This window comes from Egretta garzetta, unplaced genomic scaffold (assembly GCF_000687185.1).
Source record: "Egretta garzetta isolate BGI_Z169 unplaced genomic scaffold, ASM68718v1 scaffold138, whole genome shotgun sequence".
Lineage (NCBI taxonomy): Eukaryota > Metazoa > Chordata > Aves > Pelecaniformes > Ardeidae > Egretta > Egretta garzetta.
In genome coordinates this window covers 1,065,700-1,088,351 of record NW_009260598.1, presented here as the reverse complement: position 1 = coordinate 1,088,351, position 22,652 = coordinate 1,065,700, and the positions used below count along the sequence as shown (strand labels likewise).

At 37.5% G+C, this 22,652-nt stretch overlaps 1 protein-coding gene across 5 annotated transcripts in view; it reads left to right on the top strand.

Annotated features, from left to right (window-relative positions):
* Positions 1-22,652, top strand: part of ARMC2 (armadillo repeat containing 2) — a 66,487-nt gene that overhangs the window by 33,935 nt on the left and 9,900 nt on the right. For all 5 annotated transcript variants that reach the window (XR_004842760.1, XR_004842761.1, XM_035900313.1 and 2 more), the window contains 6 exons: positions 3,134-3,279; positions 5,520-5,619; positions 16,739-17,060; positions 18,642-18,764; positions 20,681-20,794; positions 22,199-22,331. Coding sequence is in view for 3 of the 5 variants with exons in the window: in XM_035900313.1 (XP_035756206.1) it covers positions 3,134-3,279; positions 5,520-5,619; positions 16,739-17,060; positions 18,642-18,764; positions 20,681-20,794; positions 22,199-22,331 (938 nt within the window). In the remaining 2 variants the exon portion in view is untranslated. The remainder of the gene's footprint in view (positions 1-3,133; positions 3,280-5,519; positions 5,620-16,738; positions 17,061-18,641; positions 18,765-20,680; positions 20,795-22,198; positions 22,332-22,652) is intronic.

Genomic DNA, 22,652 nt, shown 5'->3' with positions numbered 1-22,652 from the left:
TCTCTGCTGTTTTCAGTATGATTGGTAGTGTAGCAAAACTATTTTGTACAGTTTGAATAGACTGGCTGTTTCTAAGAAGGCCTCCAGTATTTTGTGGAAAAGTCAATACTGACAACTGTCTCTTCCTGAGGTTGCTCTTTCACTTGTTTGTATTCTCTTCTATAGTAGTATTTTTTTGTGTGACTTTCTCATATCAGTTTCTTCAACAGATCTACATTAATGTGCACCATTTCTTCCATGTGAGTTAATTGTTCAGTTATCATAGATGTAGGAATAGGCCTGTTTTCAGAGATAGAGTAGCAAAGAAAGTTTCTTTGGTGATTCATATCTTCAGAATAAAGGGAAGTTTTTGTGGCATACTTTAACTTGTAGCAAAAGATCAAATATCCAGCGCCATACATAAATAATGAATAAATACAAGTCTTCAGGAAAAGAGAGCAAATTGTATTAGAGGAGAAAACCACCTTAAATAGTCACAGTGGTCTCTGAAGGGGGGATCTGCCATCTCTTAATCCTGATAACTGATATCTCAGTTAACTGGGACCAACTCTTCATTTTTTAACCGTATAATTGCACAATCACCAGATGGCAGTGTTATACATAATCTTGCTGGGTCCTTTTTGTGGGAATAAAGTCCCTCTCTGATTTCTTCGTTTTTATACAATGGATTTTATGCAGAAGTCCCACAATACAGGAATAAAAATGTTTGTAATAATTATTATTTTTCCTTAATAGAGGTCGTGAAACCAAGATCATCAACTCATTTTATGTTGCTTCACCTAATAATCTAATAATATTTATATGAAATATGGTAATGCTTATTCAAAAGCCAAGGCCTTTGAAAGCCACTCATAAGACTTAACAAGTACTCCATGTTCTATAATTGAAAAGTACTTAAATATCTTTGCCTTTAAAAATAGCATTTGTGTGCTGTTAAATTTTCTATTTGGGTGAATTTGATCTTTCACGTGGCAATGTATGGACTAGGGCTGGTGGGGACTGCTAGAGCCAATTGTTAGGCATTTCTCCCTGAATCATGGTGTCTGCCTGAAGCAATCAGAATATCACTTGAATTCATCTGCTGTCTGGCTAGCTTCTATCACTTTTTAATTTGTACTCTTCAAATTCACTTGCACACTAACTGTTCTTTTGTGGATATATACTTATATGAAATTCTGAATTTCATTGTCTTGCATGTTTAAGTGTATATGTTATTTTACATTGCTTTTCCTTTCCAACCTGTCTTTGAGGATGCCTCTTGATAGAATTTACTACTGGAGGATTTTGAACCACCTAACTGTCTCAGGCACTGAAGAATTTTACTCTCTTTTTGGAGACCTCTGCACCATTATCTAGCAAAAAAGATTTCCCCCCCTCTCCCCCCCCATCATCTAATGTGTAAGTCTCTTCACTGCAGTGAAAGCCCTGGTCTGGGTTTGAACGCCACTTTTAATATGTAGTTTATCCTTAATTTTCTTTATTGTGAAGTTTAGCTAGGGCTCAACAAATACCCTAGGCTGACTGAACATCTTGAGTGTGAGCACTGAATGGAGTCTTCTGTGTGTATTCCATTTGGCAGAAACTTTTTCACCAAAACTTTTGAATAGCAAAGTATTTTTATTTTAAAGTATTTCTACAGTATTGTGTTGATTTTTGAAACGTCATGACTTATGGAAGAATGAATATATGGAAATGTATTTTTTGCAGTTGTTTAGTTAAAATAACACAAAACTCCAGGTGTCTTCTTAAAAAATGAGGTAAAAGCAAATGGTTTCCATTGGTTCACTTTCTGTTTATTCTGAATATGGTATGAATTTTATATTTAGTGCTGAAGCTAAATCCATTCATGTATCACATTCACATTATCGCGTATCTTTTTCCCCCTCTGTACTTTGCTTCTCCATTTTGACACATTGCTCCTTCTGTTGTTCCATTACAGAACATCTTGAATTGCATTTTCATTCTTCATTTGGGTGGTAACTGAAGACGTGTACGCTTCTGTCAAATTTGTTGTAGTAGGACAGCAAGTTTGAAAGCTGCTGGAGAATGGACAGAGTAGTGCATAGAATCCTATGCGCAGAAGCTCCTCAAACACAACAACTTAACATGCTCATTGTCAGATTTTTCCTTTAAAACTAGCAATTACATCTCACTGGACAAGCAGTCCAATTCAGTGATAAAATACTTAATTTTTTTGTGATTACAAACGATCTGAACAGATAGTCGTTGTGCCTTATCAGACTACATTGAAAACCAAATTGAAGTAAATACCTTACTCTTAGAATAAGGAAAATTTGAAGAATTTCCATATTCACAGTAGATTAAATGACTTCACATTAATTTTACAGTAAGTTCTGGTTTAGATCAACAGTTAACTTACATGTCATTGCCTGTCTGATCTTGGCATTCAAACACCCTTATCTTGGAAGAGAACCAGAGCATTTCAAAATATGCAATAGCTGATTCATTTTGCATATCTACAAGTGATAGATATTTTATGCTTAAAACTCCTTGAAATAGAACAGTATCTTCTGAAAATATTTCGGTTTCTCCAAAATAAACTTGAGAACTTAAGCTTTTCATTTTTATGCTGTTCAAATAGTGGATTTCTCTTGATCTTGATTAACTTCTATAGTTTTAATCAAAATAAATTTTATTGTCTTTTAAAATAAGTCATCTTCGTTTGCAACTTACAGTTATCATCAAAATATGTATTATATATCAGTATAAACTTGCAAGACTTAAATGTAAATTTGCAAAAGTAGACATTATGCAAAAAAACACTTTAACCACAGCATTTCACCTAACTTCCAATTGGTATATGGTTGTATACATGCATACAAGATTTGAAAACAGATGAAGGATCACGTTTCCCTCAAAGGAGGAGGTTAAATGCAGGCAAAGACCAGTATCAATCTTCCATTTTCAAAGAATTATTTCAATATACACAATTTTGTTACTTACACATTTCCTGTTATAATTTATTGGTAGATACATACCTGCAGAATGTTAACAGGGCATTCAGACTGCCTTAGACATTACAAATGAGATCTGAGCTTTATTAAATTTTCAAAACTGTGGATTCTGTTGTAAATGGCTGTGATTAATAAATCTTTAAATATTCTGTATGCAGCTGACAGCTACTTTGCGTAACTTGGCTGACTTACCTCCGGCAAGACGCCAACTCATTTGCAATGGTGCAGTCTCTGAGCTCTCTGTGGCGCTAGAGCAGCGTATGAATGATAAGGATGTATGCACCTATATTGTCAGGATATTCAGGTATGTATAGAACACAATGCTACTCCTGCACGCAGTCAAGCCTAGTATTACTGCTTCAAGTGACCTCAAAGAGGGCAGGATCAAGCACTAAAATTGGAAATTTTACATTTGATTTGGTTTTTTAAAAGCTCTGTGTAGTTTTTAATGATTTTGTATGATAATTGTATCTTTAGTAATACTGATAGAATTGTTTACTCGTAGCCATACGAACTTGGATTCATTGTCCTGTGAAAAATGTTGTATTGTGTTGTTCTTTGATCCCACAGATTCTGCTTGAGACCTTTAAAATACGTTTCTTATATTTTAAAGCTGCATAAATTATTAAGTATTTATTAATCCTGTTTCAGGCCATGTTTTAAAAAATGAATGCGAGAAGTTACACAGGCTTAAGTTATATCAGGGACTGTGTATTGTGAAATAAAATACAGAAGAGAGAAAATGTGATCAGTGTTCATTGTTTTGAGCTGTCTCAGAGTGTTTGGGGAGATCAATCTGTGGGATCAGGGCTTCAGTGTGCAGATGGAAGCACTGAAAGAATCTCAGTTTTATGAGCAACTCAGTATCTGCTTCCCAAGATGCACTTTTTAGAGGGAAATCAGTATGAGTGAATCACCCAGAAAGATCCTTTTGTAGTCTGAATAGTTTCTCAGTCAAAAATCTTCCCATTACCAAGCACCAGCTTGCAATATCCAATGCTAAATGGACTTGCAAACAATTTAAGGATTTTGAAGAAGTTGTGAAATTAACTGTTGGTAATTTCAGGAGGAGCTGGGTTATAAGCACACTTTATGAATGCCGTTCTGGATGAAGTATTTGCCATTGCTGCTTTGTTATTGTGTTGAGTCATGTTGCCTGTGGCTCCATATTCATTGAGAAGTCGTTCTGCTATGGACTTCTCTTCCTGTTCAGCCCCTCCAAATTATCCATCACATGCTCCTTGTTAGATGGGATTGGGTTGTGCCTTGAAGAGCAGCTACATTCCTTCCTCTCCACAGCTAAAACCAAGCAAATCTGGTCCTTTGCTGTTTGTGCTACCTGTAAAGCACGTGAATTGCTTCCCCAAGTCCATGCCACCTTGTCCAAACCTGTCTCTCTAATTTTGTTCCTAAAAATGAATTGAGTTCTAGCAAATATTACAGCACTTTGAGCATATTTACTTCTTCTAAGGAGAGAGTATTTCTTTTACTTGGAAAATGCCATGAAAAAATGGTTTTGTAATTAAATGTAATTGATACTTACACTGTAATTCTGACAAGGACATTTACTTGATCTAGAATTCAATATGGAGCAAAAGTAATTTGTCTTATTTAAAGTTTCCTACTGCTTCAATTTTTTTTTCTTAAGTTTAGTGAACTGCATGCTCCGAGGATGCAAATTAACCATAAAATCAATTTAATTAGCTTCCTGGAAATCGAAGTCACAAAAAAAAAAAAAAAAAATTATACTATGCAGTACGGAGCACAGATTTGAATTTTGTTTTGTCTTCTAGTGATACAGAATAGTTATTCTTTTCTCTCAGTAACTTTAGGCAGCTTCTTTGTAGAGAATATGTTCAATCTATTCAGATTATTAATTTCTCTAAGTCTGTAAGTTTTGCTGTAATCTGTTATAATTGAACATCAACACAGATATTTGCTGGGTTTGACTACATGGGAAGTAAGAGGTTATCCTAGTTTGTTCTGTTATTGTAGTATTTCTGGTATGACCAAAGCACGTCCAATTCTCTATTTTTGTAATGGTCAAGGTGAGCAGAGTAGGACCGGAGCAGCTGTTAGGGAATATGCAGAGATAAAATCATGACTGCAAGAAAGCGCGTTCTCCATATTTGCTGGTGAGAGGCGTGTTCTGTCTGTGCTGTTGTTGGGCTCCACTAGATGTGCGTGAGGAAGGGACCCTTCATTTCCTCTACTGTCTGACTTCCCACGTCATCTTGAAATTACAGTTCTCCCATTTAATGCTAAGAAGTGCTAGTGTTAGCGTACTGTGCCCATATGGCAAGCAGGTTGGGAAGCTCCTTATGTTCGCTCCTTCCTGTAATTCACTGTGGCAAGGATAACTAGACTTCTGTTGTGCTCTTATTTAACTGTGTATGCCACTACTAGAAGTCAGAGTATTGGCATGAATTTTCATTTGTTGGAAAATATGGCTCTGAGAGTCAAAAGCAGAGTGATGTTTTAAAAATACCTTTTGTGGAAGAAAGTACTTTTACTCATTTGTATTTTGTTTTTGTACTTTTGTAGCAAACTTTCTTCCTACAGTGACTTCTGTGCAGCTTTAGCAGACTGCTCCAGATGTTACATCTTATTTTTAGCCCTGCTAAACAAACACCAGAAGCAGCAGGTCAGTTTTTAAATCTCTTGATTTTTATATATTAATCCTCTGATGTGTCTGTATTATTGTGTATAAGCTTGTTTTCAGTGACCTACTTTTATGCATTTACCAAATAAAAATTTTAAATGCTTAACAGCATTTCTAAGTAGTAAATAATTGAAATTATTTCAGTTAAAAATTCAAAGCAATACAGAGGACAGTTGATTAACTTGTCTGTCCTTTGCATGTGTAGAAAAAAGTCCTTTGAGTACTTAGGTTTTTTTTTAATTTAAAAAAATACTTCTTAAAGCAAATAGTTTATTTGAATACTTAATAGTAGGAAATTGTTGAGATTTCTCCTGCCCTGCTCCCCTGCAGAAGAATTGTGAATTTTCCAGAGTTAAGCAATTTGAAAACAGAGGAAAATTTGTTCCTTGATAACTGCACGGGGTATCAGAATGTTCCTCTCCTCTACTAGAGAAAACCATGGGCCTAGAATACTGCGTTTGGAACATTCACTTAGAAATAAGCGTTTAGAGTTTGTCAAACTGCCTCCTATTATGAGGTAAAATTACAAGAGTATACGTGCTACCAACTTCATTAGAACTTAAAGGGTCAGGTGTTGCTGTATTGTCCTGCTATATCATAGTGAGCTTTCCTAAGTTTACTGGAGCACAGCCTCTGAGAGTTTGGTGCAGAATCACAGTTTTAAAGACTGCCACGTTGGTAAGAGTGGAGTGCCCCATGTATATCAAATTACTCAGCTCTATTGCCAGGTAGGATTTAAGAAGAAAATAATATTTATGTAAAGTATAGATGTTCAAATGTGTAACAAGGCTTCAAAACACAGAACATTAAGTTGCATTAATTATTTTTTAAAGTAAGGAAATTTCTTGGCTGCTCCAGCTTCTAAACTAGTTTGAGGACATTTAGCTATCCTATACAATTTATCCTAGTGTTAGTAATTCCTGGAGAGATGTTGGAAAAGGAGGTCTTTTGTGCTGCTATTGTTAAAGGCAGTTAATGAAGGTAACCAGATCGCCTACACTGCACAATCTATTCTTTCTCTTGCCAAATACAAAAACAATTTCTCCCTTTCCTGTTTACCTGCCTCCCTGTTTTCTGTGATAATGCACACGGAAGAAGAATAAAGATTAAGTAATTTCTGTTCTAAATGTCTGTTGATTAACATTTCTGCAGCATATCTGAGTATTTCCAGGTTCAAGCTGTTCTTGCATTGTAAAGTCTTCAAAGACACTTTAGTAAAACGCTATGTAAATGCTATGTAAATAATATAAGAAATATCAAAGGCGTGATGTTTTACTAGTTTTATTGTTATTTTTCCTTGTTAGCACTGTATTAAAAACTCAAGAAATGATGGGACTGGAAATAAGAAGCTCAAATTGAGTCACACCTTCTCAATCTTAATCTGTAATTTTAAGGGCAACTTTTCTAGGCTCCTGAGATAATAGCTTTGTGTCGTAATGAGTTGTAGGCTCATATATAAATTCTCATTGTTTGTTGTCAGGTAGTATTCAGAATTCAGCTTCTCATTTGCCTACTTTATTAAGTGGTCCTAAAATATATCTTTCTTCACTAGATTAGCCTGGCTTTTTGTGTTAAGTTGTCAGCTGTTTCATCAAATTACAAATTATAAAGAAATAGCTTGTGTATTAAAGTTACTATGTTGTGATGATTGTATATGCAAAGTCTTCAGAATAATTATTTCTTACTGCAGTTTTTAAACAGGCATGCAACTGTCAGTTGTCAGCTTAGTGAAGCCCTGCAGAAACAAGAGGGACATAGATAATGTAATGCACTACTTTTTCTGTAGTATATAATAAACACTTGAGCTGTGAGGAGTGCAAATGTTTTTCCTGAGGTGTAGTTGGCACTGCTGATCTTTCTTTTAAAATGCTGACAGCTAGTGAGTTATAGCGTTAGTTGGTATGTGTTGAAAAGAAAACAAGTAACAGCAGTGTGAGTAAAATAGTCTGCTGTAGGAAGAAGCAAAGAGGAGGATAAATCAGTATTATTAAATCAAAGCATTAAAAATCCTCAGGAGTAAGAACTGATATATTAAGAAAGGAAGTGTGTGTGTTTTCTGAATTTTCAGGTTTCAGAGTTCATGGGATCAGGTTTTTTTACTGGCAATCATGGCAGCTAGAAACATATTGGGGAAAAAAAAAGAAAACGAGCATTCAGACTTTCTCAAGTGCTTTCATAACTGTGACTTTAAAAATAAACATTAAGTATTGTGAAAATTAAATGTGAGCACTGGAAATAGGATTAATGACTTGCTCCCACACCACACACTGAATTCCACAGCTGCCACCCAAATAGTCTCTGTTCTCACCACACTGCAGTTTCAGCTCTGCTCTTTTTTTTTTCTCAGCTCATTTTCTCTCTTGGGTAAAAGAGTCAGAAGGAATGGGAGAGTAGTAATTTAACTCGGTGAGAAAGACTTTTGGGGAAATTGAGTTGACAAGACTTGCTAAATTCTATGTGTCATAGTCTTAGGTAAGGAGAGGAGTACAGAAGATTGGAAAAGCTGGATCTGCAAGGTAGGACTGGGGAATTCAGCAGTGCTTTTCTACGCATCTGAAGTACGTGTTCTGTTGGACTTCGCTCGTGGCTGGTTTTGGAGCTTGGTTGGTGTGGAGTAACAAAAAAATCCTCGGTGGCTGCCACATGCCATGAAAGCTGTCAGAAGTGTTCTTGTAGAGCCTCTATCTTGCAGGATGAGCTTTGCCTGCTTCTGTTTCTAGTTAGCATTGTAGGCTTTTGCCTATCTCCAGAAATCTTGTAAGAAGATGCTCTTCCCCTTTACCAGATCATTATAATCTCTAAGCTTTTCAGATAAGCTACATAAAGGATGACTTTCTCAGGCACTGGTTAATTTCATAAGTCACGAGGAGGCCATGCTTTTGGAACAGGGAGATTGCCTGAATAGGGCAGTAGCTTCTGTCAGGAAGTCAGGCACTACCTGAGCTTAGGTAGCCTTTTGGGGCCCTGCCAGCTTCCGTGTAAACTTTTATCAGTGTACGGTTAGGAGTCTATTTTTAATCCTAAGTGCACAAACACAGGGTGTGATACTAAAATCTGCATAGAAGAAATCTTGTGCCCATTGTATAGACAAGTACCTTTATACTTTAGTGCCTGCTTTTTTAATTAGGAAACATTTGTTAAGCATCTGACATTACTGGATTCAGCACTTGTCTGTTCAGCAAAAGAATAATCACGCTGGTTCTTGTATTAAAAAGTCAGTGAATGTTTAATCCTGTCATTCATTTTATACCACCCCTGACTTTCCAGGCCTTTATCATATCCTCTTCAAGTTACCTTTTTTCCAGGCTGAAGAGTCCTTGCTTACTTAGTTCTTCCTGATATAGAGGCTATTCCATACTGTTGTGTGTTTCTTTTCTCAGAACTTTTTACATTCCTGATTCCTGTATCTCTTTTTTTGAGATGAGGAAACCAGAACATGGCACTTAAGATGTGGCCAATCATAGATTTGCATGCCTGCATAAGTTTATTTCTCAGTAATTCCCAATATTTTATTTATTTTCTTGACCTCCTGTGAGCGTTAAACCCCCATGAGGAATCTGTCATTAACCCCAGGATGGCTCTCCATGTGCTTATGGTTGGTTCAAAGGCTGTAGTTTATACATGAAGGCATGTCTGCTCTGCGTTTCCCCACATGCATCATTTCATGTTTATCTACATTTCATCTGCTGTTTTATTATCAGTTGACTACAAATCCTTTTTCTGCTCTTCAGTTAGCCTTCATCTTCGCTACTTTGAATGTCTTAGTGTCATCAGCAAACTCTCCCATATTGCTGCTGTTGCCCACTTTTACATGTTGAACACAAGTCCCGGCACAGAACCCTGTGGAATTCCACTGGTTATCTTCCACTGCTGCAGGAACTGCTACTTTACTGTTTTCCATCCTCTAATCATTTATCTATACCAGGACATTCTACCTTACAGCATGACTGCTTAGTTTCACTAGGATTTTGGTGAGTGACTTTGTCAAAAGTCTCCTGGAAAGCCACATGGGTGATATCAGATGGGTCGTCTTTATGCATATTTGTTGATCCCTTCAAAGAACTCAAGAACTGGATAAGTCAGAACTTAGGAGTCTTAAAGCTAATTGCATTTATCTGACTGTCCACTCATTTTATTGTTCTTTTTTATGGTCTCTTCTAATTTATCTGGTACAGCCACCAGACTTGAATCTCACTTGGATCCTTTTCATGTTTGTTACCCTTCCAGTCCTTAGGCATCAGCGCAGTTTTGATAGGTTGCACATCACTGTTAGTCATTAAGCTATTTAATTAATTAGTTATTTTAGAACTGTTGGGTGATTATCCAGTCCTGGTGATTTGCTACTGTTTGTTTTGTCAGTTTGTTCCTTAAAATTGTGTGCAATCACTTCAGTTTTGGACAGATCCTCTGATGAGTGTTCCCCGGAGAAGGCTGTAGCACTGAGATCTCCCCAGTTGTTTTCACAGTGGGCATGGATCAATGCAAAGAACTCATTTAGATTCTCTGCAATGACATTTTCTTCTCTGAATTCTCCTGTTTCATCCTGATCACCAATTAGTTCTGCAGATTCTGGCAAACTTCCTGGTCCTGATAATGTTTGAAAAGATTTGTTATTATTTTTGCATCTCTTGTATCAGCTAGTAGAATGGCACTAATATACAATTATAATTTGCATGCTGCTTTACCTGTTTGATTTAACAACCAGTTTGTCAGAAATAATCTATTCAATGAAAAACAGACTGATGTTGCTTTGTCATCCTCTCTGAGGAGATGTCCGCATTTATTGGGTTCACTGTACCTGGATCTGCCCAACTTTCTTCCCAAATGCATCTACCAGGTAGGGGGTCCAAAATCAGTTTAAAGTCTCTGATCAAGCAGGCTTCTGCTCATGAGACTTTTTCTTGTCTCCCTCCAAGAAAAAGACTCATTTCAGGGCTGTCAAATGTCCTTTTTGCTCTTAGGATTGCTGCAGTGGGGAAGGCTGTCACAGATGGGGCCTGTAAATGCAGAGGATGTCTCCACTTTGTTTCTGGCTTTATTTATTAGGCAAAGGCTTATCTGTATGCAGTGACTGGCCTTCCTGGCTGTTTTTTTTGGCTGGTTTATGGAGAATTCTGTGATGAGCTCCCAGGAACCCACTATCTGTCTGTTTCAGCCAGTCATATAACATAAGTCATGTAATACCCTAAAGCAACCACAGGCTCTTGAGTCTAATGCTGCAACTATGTTTAGTCCAGATATACATGTTTGCTTCTTAAATGCTTTGACAGTATTATTGGTACTCTGCTCAGTGGCATCATAGTCTTGTGAGATACCAAAGATTTTTTTTTTTTTACTATTTTTATTGGTGGTGGTGGTGATGTGTTTCTGTTGCCATAGCTTGCATCTAAAGAAATGGTCATTAGTGCTGACGTAAGTGTTCTTTGTGTTTCAGTTGCTCAATTTTTTTCCCCTCTGTGCTATCCCTCGTTTGGGCTGAGGACAGCTGTTCATATGACAGTGTGATACATCATGTCACAGAACTGACCCAGCTTCCAATAACCTTAAAACCAAAAAAAAGAACCCCAGTCCTTTACTGGGTTATCACCTGCATTGCTTTCCAGTCTAGTTTGTTGAACAGCCACACAAATAGTTCCTTGTTCACAAATACTGAGGAAGCAATATGGGAGAGGAACCAAACTGTGAATGGAAAGGAGAGTGGGTGCTGTTTATGCCACTACTTCTGCTGAAATGCTTGTCGAGTTAACCCTGCGAAGAACTTATGTAGATAATGTGGTTCTCTTCTCTTGTCTTTACAAATAATTTTCAGTTGTATTCCTCTTCCCTCTATCCCAACATTATAATAGTGCCTTGGACAATTAAAAAAAGCTATGAAGAGAATATAGTAATCGACCATTAAAGAACACAAATAAAAGATTTTTCTCCTGGGTTTTGTGTATGCATATGTATATTCATATCTGATCATTCATTCTTTCTGAATTAGCTTTTTTTTTTTTTTTCAAGAAGGAAGTTTCCATTTTAGAATAAATATTCTGAAACTCTGAAGGAATTTCCCTGCTGATAAACCTGAATAACCACAGAAGGTCACCCTTTCCCTGCAGTATGACTTCTGACAGTATGCTGAGCCGATAGTGTATTTGCATCTTCCTAATACTTTGGTTGTGGGGTTTTTTTTTGGTTTTTTGGGTGGTGGTTTTTTTTTTTTTTTTGGCTGAAAGAAAAGGCAAAAGTGGTAAGGAAAGTGCAGAATGTGTGATATGTACTTTGAATGTAAAATGATCAGGAATGTAGAGCTCAAAGTTTGTAGTCAACCAGCCTTCATTGGCATATATCACATAGAAACCTGCTGTTCTGGTGTATCAAAAGATACAGGAGAATGGATGTAATTACTGTGTAGGTAAACGTTAGAATATCAAATAATAATAATAATGAGATATTACTGCTTGATGTGTCAGATATTGTCTCTAAAATATTTTGCCTTTAGGTTTTGGTATTGATTTCTACAAAAGATGCTGAAAGCTTGGGAACGGCTCTGAAAAGAGCTAAAAGAATGATTAGGGTTAAAAAAAAAAAACCCAAGATTAAGCAAATTAATTTACCAATGACAAAGGTCAGATCATTAGCAAGTTGCCTATTAATAGAATCTGCACAAGGAAGACATTTCTGTTAGTAGACCATCCTTTAATCTGGGAAAAAAGAGATAATGAGAAATAGTGGCTGAAGCTGTACAAATTTAAACTAGTAATGAGAATAAAGATTTTAACCAGGGAGATCAGTAATCATTGGAGCAATACTGTGGGGGATATGGTTTTCAACTTTTTTTTTTCAATTCGTGGTTTCTGAAATGTTTTTTGTTAGAGAGTGTACCCTGCTTTTCATCAAATGTTGTGCTGGTGTCAGTGTGCTTGCTTTTCTTCCTTACCTTTCCCAGATCTCCAGATGTCCACAAACAAACCTACGGACATGATGAGTTTCTCCATTGCTAAAAGTTGCTAAGTGCAAATGAACTCTTTTCTGAAAAGTTTACCTAAACAGATCAAATTTTTGGGTGTAGAAGTTATTGGGTAGGGTCCTGTGGCGTGTGATACACAGAAATATAACTACATCCTTCTAATGGCATCTCCTGCTCATACGCATTCATATTTGCGGGGGAAGGAGGTTCCCTCTTTACCAGCAAACTAATCCCTACTATCACTGTGGCAAAGCTTCTCTCTGCTCCTTATTTCAGTTCCCTCAGTCAAGAACATCTTCATTTGCTTTTGATACTTACAGGATATTCTACACTCTTCCCCCTGCCCCTCCCCACCCCCCCCACTGCTTTTTTTTTTTTGTCTTCTTCATTTTCTTCATTTTGGGTTGGTTGTTATTTCTGGGTTTGACCAGGAATTTTTACAGCCAGAATGTCACTTCAAGATGAATCCCTACTGTGTTTGGAAGAGGTAGCTCCAGGATGGCATAACTACTGTTGTTTTGTCTGTAAGCAGTCTATCACACCCTGCAAAGAAAACTCTCAAATTTTCTTTCCAAGGTGCGTAATAAAGCAGAAATACAGATTTGGAAATTAAGTGTAAATTAGATTTGAATAAGAAGCAGTTCATACTGCTGGGTAGGTGGTGGAATTTTGACCACCTCCATTGAAGTTTGTGTAGCATGGAAAGCACATTTCATTTACAGCTGAAGATTCAATAGGAACTCAGCTGCTGGCATCTGAATTTTTGTTTCATACTACCCATCCCCTTGTGAGAGTCCAGACACCAAACAGACTAACAACAGGTACTTGGCTAATGCGTACAAACTCTAGAATGGACTCCCCTCCCTTATTTATCTCATTTTAGTTAGAAATTACTGACTTAATTGGCTTCCCTTTCCTACTGATAAGTAAACCTGTACTATTTGTACCTCTGTTCATCATGCTTTACACTGAAAGGCAGGTATGCTTTAATTGCCAAGATAAACTGCTGTCAAGATCTGTGACTCAGCAAGTACACTGGGTACCTTTGCTACTAGGGCAGTGCAAGGAATAGATTTTTAGAAGTAGATAACCAAAGAAATCTTCTATATCAATGATCAAATGTGTATGTTCCAGCTGTCAGAAAAATAAGAGTTAAATGCTGATGGAGCATGTGGTGCCATTACCGCTTTAAAAACAAAATTATCACAGTTTCCTCACAGATTGGAAGCAAAGAAAAGAGTCCATTCTCCTCCTCAAGCTTTTTTTGATATGTTTCTTCAGATTGGTTTGTATAAGTGAAGCTGGTGTGGTCTCATATATAACCTTCCCATCAGGTTTGGGTATACTCTCTGGGACAGCCTGTCTCGCATGAATGCCTCGCTATAAAAGGAAATAACTGAAATAACTGAGTGTAATTCCTATCTTTAATCTAATTTGTCTTTAGTCTGCATGTTAAAACCTCCATATTCTATAAATTAATCTGATAAATGTAATTTTTCTCTAAGTGTGCAAGAATGTCTGAAATTCCAGGCAGTTAATGCTCCAAACATTTGGAGATGCATAATAATCTCATTTATTATACTGATTTTTTTTTTGTTATGTACAGAAAGGCCCATGGGCCTTGTACAAATTTAGTCTTGCAAGCAGTTTCAACATGCCATTCATCTTTCCATGTATTTCTTTACACAGCCATTCTAAGCTGGTGTTTCTTACTTTTGCAGTGCTTACCCCATGAGCATTTAAAAAAAAAAAAAAGCCAAAAATAATACCAACTCTTGGGTATTATACTACTCAGGAGAAGTTGTGCCAGCTTTTCTCTTCGACTCTGCTAGTTAAATTTTCATGGGAAGATAATGAACCTTTGGTAATATGCTATTAAAACCGGATGTGCTTAGCTAAAAAGAAGTATTTTATAAGTTTGTTTTGCTAGGCTGTAGGTGGAAAGCACAGCTGAGATCACACTTCTCAAAATACCAGTTGATTGCTGTACGGTACCTGTTTGTCTGTCTTCTGATTGGGTAGGGCTGTTGCTGGGCTGATACTGTTTTGACCAAAATTAGAAAGTCAATATAAACGAGTCAAACTAGACTGCCTGCTTTTTTCAGTTCTCTCTTCTGATTCATCAGTTGTTTGTTTCAAATTCTTACAGCCTTTGTGAATTGGGGGTTGTGCCAGCAAAGGTGAAAGCTCTTAGTGGTTAGTCAGTAAGAATGTTCATAAAAATTTGTCTTGATGACATTTAGATGCTAGCAAAAACACAATGCCTGGTTAAAAAACAGGGGAAGTGGGTCCTACAGAGTGGTCGTATTAAATATGTGGATGTGAGAACCTATTCGTCACTTAGGAGACTGCCTGCTTCTCATATTCAGGGATAGCGTTCATCTTCTTGACCCGAAGAGGATGTTATTGCCAAGTGTCTTGTGGCAGAGGCTTGAGACCTGAAAGTTATTGATGAAGGCATGTATGAAAGAAGGATTCAATGCTTACACATTTTTTTCTCCTTCAGTATTAGTATGTACACTTTAACAAGTTGGACTGTGCCTGGTTGACTTAGGTTATTAATACCAGGGAGGATTAGAATATCTGTGAATATAACTATTATGTTTGAAGAAAAACAGCATGTAAGTTGTTTGGCAAAATTCTAGGTCGGGGCAAGTACAGCAGTTTAGCAGCTAAGGGTAGATGGTTGTGCTGTACTTGAAGAAATGCTGTTACTTTACCTGTACTGTTAAGATAAAGCTATAAACTTTTCTTTTTGGAAATGAGTAGGTTTTGATGCAAGTGACAGAGGCAAATGTTTTTATTAGTTTATACTTGAGTTAGTTCAGACTTTCAGAATATATTTTTTCTTCTTCCATACAGGTGGGTAAGAAAAAGATGGGGATGTTGCTGCATGCCATTCAGTTAGGATCCGCTAGTCTTGCTAAAAATAAAAAAAAAGCTATTTCTCAGTATGTCCAAAATGAAGCAACAAGCAACGTAATTCATATCCCACTGAAGGGCAGGGTTAGGAAGTGCTTTAAGAGAGCAACTTGATTAAATCATAGGATCTCAAGATACCGTATAAAAATAGAAAGTAGGTCTCATTTAGCAGTGATAAGAAAAAAAGGGTAGCAAGAACACGTAAAATCAAAATCAGAAAAAACCAAAGCACAAAATGAGATTCAACTAGAAAGGGATATAAAAAGAAACAATAAAACTTTCTATAGTACATGAATAGTGAGAAGGCAATAAGGACATAATTGCTGCGGTGTTCAGAAGAAGATGAGAGTTACTGACAGATGCCACATGAACAGCGAAGTGTGGAATGCCTTTCTTTGCTTGATTTTCTGAAAGGGTTAAGTATGATCAAATTATTAATCTCTACTTCAGCCTGAGTTGTTTTATCACTAAAAATGAGCTGGAGCATATTTAAGCGTCTTCAAACCAGCTAGGCCTGATGAAATTTACCCTTTGGTGCTTACGAAAGGACAGAAAGGGTAACATCTCTGGGATTCTTGAAAAGGTTTGTAGGACTGCAAGGTTGTAGGGCACCTGTCTTTAAAAGGAGCATGAGGAGGAATTGGGGAGTAGCAGACTGGTCAGTTAGATTGCATTCCTGGTAAAAATCTGGAGCAAATAGTTCAGCTATCTGTAAGCAATTGGACTTAACAAGGAAATGAGTAAGAGCTAACATGGATTTAACAGTATCAAATCAAGGGGAAGTAATTTAACGCCTACAGTGGGTAACAGGTCTAGAGAAGAAGAGATGGTGGTGGTCTTTGGCCATCATGACTAACACTTGCTTACCTGAAAGATTAGTAAGCTCTGGCCCATATGATTATTCTAGTTACATAAAGTGCTGTTTTAAGATGTTTTAAGATTACTGTGGGCTTGGTAAAAATAGATGACCTATACTAAGTATATCCCATTAGTAATTACCCCAATGCTATACTAGTTCTGTCAGATGTTTTTGGTTTCTTCTGTAAACCAGCTTATGAAAAACAGTAGCATAAAAAATGATTTCTAGTTGCTGTATTTGGCACTCCTTCAGTTGTTCTGGACCTGCTATTAACTGAATTATGAAGCAAATTAAGTATTATCTTCTTTTTAAGCAGCTAATAGCTTCTTATATTTTCCATGTAATATGGTTTATTTCTTTTATTGCAGGGTTTGGTTATCCGTATCATCTTCATTCTTGGTAATTTAACAGCAAAGAATAACCAGGCCCGTGAGCAATTTTTTAAAGAAAAAGGAAGTGTTAACACCTTGATATCATTATTCCAAACCTACCATGAACTTGATTTGAATGCACAGAAATGGTACCATGAAAGAGGAGGGGAAGGAAAAAAACACCCAAAGCATCCTTCAGAAGCAGAAGATGTTCTGATAAAACTGATACGAGTGCTGGCCAATCTCTCCGTTCATCCCAGCGTAGGAGCAGCTCTGGCAGCTGCCCATCGTGTTGTAGAATTACTTGTTACAGTACTAGGTAATAAAATCTATGTTGTGTTTGTTATCTTTGTTCAGTCTGTAGGGAGAGTTTAAGATTTTTCTACTTGACCTTCTTACCTAGGTTGAGCCATGACTAAACCGGTTCCATTGTTAAAATAACAAAGTCAATCTGCTGATATTCATAAACTTGTTTTATGTAGAAAGCCTGTCTGAGTAAGTGGAAGCATTGCTGCTTCGGTACTGACTTTTCAGTGTCTGGGGAAAGATGTTGTAGCAGTGTTTAATTCAGTCATCAGATTTGCAGATATTATCGTTAAGGATAAGCAAACAAATTTTATTTTAAATACATCGCACTGAGAGTTCCTATAAGGGAAGTCTGTTCTTATCAGGTGCTACACAGATGTGTTTGGTGGTGGTGGTTTGTTTTGGGTTTTTTTTAGGTTTGCAGGTTTTGTGACTGTTCTGGATTAAGTATTATTTTTGTTCCCTGCACCCATAACTTTCAGCCTCTTCGAAAAATTTCCTGTTGTTTTTTTCCTTTTTTTTTCAGATTTCCAACCTTTTATTTCTTTCAGGTGGAAGAGAGTGTCCTTCTCCCTCCAAATGGCGGCTTAGGACTGCAGTTCCTTTACCACTTACTGATCCCTTTGTAAATCTAATTACGGGCTAGGACAGGGCAGTCTGTTCTCCCCATAATAGAGTTTAGCAGTGACAAGATACAGCTCAAAGAACTCAGTATGTTTTAGTGTGTGATGAGAACATTAAATATTATGTAGAGGCAATCAACCTGACTGCATGCTAGTTTTCCAGTCTTACCCACCAGCTGTGGGGGATTAGAGAAGGCAGACTCACAACTTTGTCCGTTCCATCTTAAGCCCTGTAGGAGCTTCCTGGGTTGGAACTGTCTTAATCATTGTGTAAGCGCTTTTGAGCCTCAAAGCCTCTCTCTGCCACCCTCCCCCCTCTTCTTGAGCACTGTATCAGTTAGTTTACTACACAATGTTCTCTCTTCCTATGAACTTACCCCTCTTTTTTTTTTTTTTTTCTCCTTTGCTCTTGGTTTCTGAGGCCAGAAACCTCAGATAAATTGGTATGCACAACTTTCAGACTTGCTGGTGTAATTTTACACTGGTTAACATTCTGTCAGGAACTCTGAGAGAGAGAATCTTTCAAATATTGTTAAAGAAGTCTCTTCCCCCCCTGCCCCCCGCAATTTTTCATGGTAACTAATATTTCAGTGTAATAGTCCTTGGTATTTCTCTGTGTCTATCACACAGGCCTATTGCTGCATGTGGATTCTCCTCAGTTCCATCTTAAAACAGCAAATAGGATCTGTAAAATGTCTTAACTAACTAGATTTTAAACCATATTGCCTTAGTCACAATGATTTCTGTAGATGAAGAGTTGGGAAGAGTGACTTTGTATTGCCATTTTTGGATCAACTGTTCCTGTTAGCTTCTGCCATGTTACTGAAAACCAGAATAGTTCTCTGTAATAATGGCCATGTAAACTATGATTCAGTTTGCTGCTGAGATATAATGCACTGCTAAGTTATTCATGTGCGTGTGTGTATCTCCATATGCATGTGTTTGGGTTTTTTTTTTTTTTTTACTATCAGAATACAAGTCAGTTGATGACTGTGAGGAGTTGGTCATCAATGCTGCAACAACAATCAACAATTTATCCTACTACCAAGTGAAGAGTTCTGCTGTTCAAGACAAGAAGCTACACATTGCTGAAAGTAAGGACTTTTAAACTAGTGCTTTTTGTAGAGCCTTTTGAAAGTGGGAGTTATTCATGCTATATTTTTACACTACAGAAAATAGAGACACTGATAGTGTTTTGCGGTATCATATTGCAGGAATATAAAGTTCATAGGGCTAAATTCTTCCCATAATGACTTCTCATTCTTTTGGAACATAATTCTATGACTTGTGTGAAAATAGTTAGGTTGTTGACAAAACCCCTTCTTTTCCTCCCAAAAGGAATTTGCCATACTGTTTTCTGTTTAGCAATTTTTGCTAGACTTGTTCAAAATCCATATGCCTGAGCCAAAATAATCATGTTGCTTTTTACTTCTAACCAGAGTATGGTAAGAATGTTGGTGTTTTTTTTTTTTTTTTTTTTCTTCTTAGTACCTTCTAGACCTGCAAAATCTGATTTGTGTCTATTTCTGGCTTATAAATCTATTGGCAGTATAGGAGTTGTGTGATTCTCTCCCCTCTTGACAGTGTGGACAAAAGTAATATTTTAGTGATGTGTAGGAACTGCATCTGAGTTCTGGAACTCATTTGTGTTAATGTTACACAAAAGGTAGAGAGTCTATGTCTTGCATACCTTTTTCTCTCAATAGACAAGACATGGGGGGGAGGGATGGAGCCTGAAGTTCGCACGACAGGTAGAATGAGGAGTACGAAAAAATATTCTGGCTGTCAACCTTGTGCCCTGACTGGCAGACATGATATTCTCTCTAGGTAACAGTTGTGCTGTCCTGTCGTGAGTCATTTTATCACCCATATGCCAGCTGTCTCTTATTGCTAGCCAAGAGAAATGTGGAAACAAATGACTTCTCTGCCTGTCCCATTCGCTCTCCCTCTCCTTTTTTTATTATTAGCGTGTGGAACCACTCCCATCATCTTTCCTCTGCCTGAACTGAGGAGAGAGAAAACCTTTTGATGGAAGACCAGCAGGCTTCCTCCTCCAGGAGACATTTTGAGAATACTTGCTGTTTGATACAAGTGGTGGATCCCAAAGACAAAAAATAATAATTTCAGATGTCTCTTTAAGACAAGTTCAAGGCATGTTCAGTATTGCAACATTCAAAGATGGAAGTAATGGGACCAAAGCCAACCTCTTCGCTATTTTGTCCTCTCACTTTTCTGTGGTAGAAAGGTTAAGGGGTGACTGATTTGAGTCCTTTATATGATGGACTGATTTCAGTAGTTCACTTCATACTCACAGAAGACCGATGAATGTAATTTCTGTAACATCGCCCCTTTGCTGTGCACCAAAAACCTATGTAATAGTAGCTCCTCCTAGGAAATGCTAAAGGTCCCATACTGTCGGCTGAAGTTACATGCTATTCATATGTGAAGCTGCTAAGCAGGAAAGCAGCAAGCAAGTGAATGCTTCAGACCAGGGGCAATATTAAGTAGCTGTTCAGAGAAAATGTGTTTGCTTGTTATAGCAGTACTGAGAAAAAATAGAGCTAATGTCAGAAAATAATTTGAGTTTTAGGAGACATCCCACCATAAGACCATCTGTTCAGGATCTAAATCAATTCTCTTACATATTGCAACATTTTTTTTCTTCTTTGTCTTCCTGGATTTTCACATGAGCCCACTCAAAACCATATAGCAAAACTGGCTCCTATTATTACATCTCTGCTTAGGCTATCTTCTTAACTCCTCATTTGTTCCTTTGCATTTAGCCCCATATTGGAGCTTTTTGTCTCATCTTCAAAGCCTGACACAATTTGGCTGTTGTTCTACCATCAGCTCACCCTTTTCACTGCAACCAGACAGATAGATAACTGTTCCCATTTATTACATTTATTGCTGTTGCTGCTTGCATTCTGACATTTATTGATAAAAAGCCAAGCACATGTTTGTGATATACAAGTAATTGTTTTTATTTCATTTCTCTGCAAACCAATAGTGCTTTTAAAGCTGTTAATGAGCAACAATATGGATGGAGTTGTGGAGGCTGTCAGAGTCTTTGGCAATCTTTCCCAGTATCATGAGATTTGTGACTTCATCATACAGAAAAAGAGTAAGTTACTTTTGCATTTGTTGGAGTCCTGTTTTTAAATGTCTGTAGTTCTAAAAAGGAAAGACTGTTAATAAGCTGTCTCAGTTAAAGGGTAGAAGCAATCTTCTCTGATGTTTTGCAAATTAGGCAAATGTTAGAATCCAATAATAGTCATTATAAACACCATTTTATTTCAATTTCATTAAAATGGAAATACTGCAGAAGGAAAAATGTGCCATGGTATGCCTTCACAAAGGTAAATACCGTAAAGCCTCTGTTTTTCCTAAAGATTGCAATTTTGAAATTTCCCTTCAGTCCTTCAATTTCTCAGGTCCTACAGGTTGGTAGTGATATGACACGATATAAAATGAAAATTGAACTTAATTCTCATTTAGGTTCATAATCGCAAGGTTTTGATTCCCATGTTCGACAGATTGTTAGCACTTTGTAACAGGCATTGAAGATTTTTGACTACCTCCTATTTGCCTCTGGGTGAAGTAGGATACAAGTCTTCTCAAGTCTTTTTGCTTTGGGTGTCTAAAGGGCTTTGGGGAAAATGGCAACTCTTTGCTATCCACAGAAGGTGTGTCATCAGTTTAATTAAACACCAGTTCACTGTGAATTTTTTGTATCTACCTGTCAGTGCTCAAAGTGAGGTGATATGCCACAATATACAACCTCTGCTTTCAGGGATGGACATATCACCACTTTTGGAGGAGCAGGTATCTGCAAAGGGAAAACTGACACTTACTAGCTGGGTGCTGATGAGTCTAGGTCAAAAAACTTAATTTTCCACCTTGGAGAGACTGTGGTGTCGGTGCACCGAGCTCAGGAAGAGCTGAGAGGCTGCCTCTCCAATAGGCAAGACTGACTCCCCTGCTGGGGTTGCCTTCCACTGGCTACCGAGTTCAGCGTCAGCAAGGGCTGCCAGATGCTGCACGTCCGGTGTCTGCTGCTTGCCTGTCTCCCACAGGAGCCCCAGGCTGCAGCAGTCCCCACGGGACTTGGTGGAGTCTAGGGCAACCCTGCCACTCATGGGGGTAAGAACTTCCCTCTCTGAGTGCCAATTGCCCAATCCTAGGAGTTTCTGCTGACTGTGCGATTGAAAGGAGGGTGCTACTTTTAAGTTTGGTAAACTTAACCTCTTCTGACTGGATTTTCACATTGCTTTGGTGTATTTTTATACCTAGAATTTTCTATGTGTTGCTTTGGAAGCTGGTGTTTAGTGTGATGTAATAATGCCTGTTACTCTGGCTCATACGCCTGTTCTACAAATGTCAAAGTAATACGCTACAAGGTTAAATTTTTGGGTAGGATATCCCACATTTGACTGCTTTCTAAGTATACCTGTATAATAAGTATGCTGTAATGTCAGCTGTATGATAAGTCCATCTTCCCAGTAATACTGTTTCCTTTACAATCTAGTATACAAGTTCATGATTGCTTTACTTGATGCCAAGAACCAAGAAGTCTGTTTTTCTGCCTGTGGAGTTCTGCTCAATCTCACAGTAGACAAGAACAAACGAGCTCTTCTGATGGAAGGAGGAGGAATTGGAAAGTAAGTTCCTGACTATGCTTACAAAAAAGGCAAGTTCCAGTAGTTTGGCCAAGGAGTTTCAATTGGATTCTTTTTTACCAGAGCCAATAACTTGTAATAAGGATACATACCTAATAGATACTCAGCATCTAATGTTCTTCAAGAAAAAGCCTTTCATATTTTTTCACATGTTTTTTGCAAAAGCATTACAGTGATTTAGCCTACTGCAGAGCCAAGAACCACAGAATAATTTCCCAAAGATGCTCCTGATGCACACAGCAGAGGAGAGTACCGTACAACAAAGCAACTAAGGCATGGCTTTGCAATAGCTACTTGACTTAA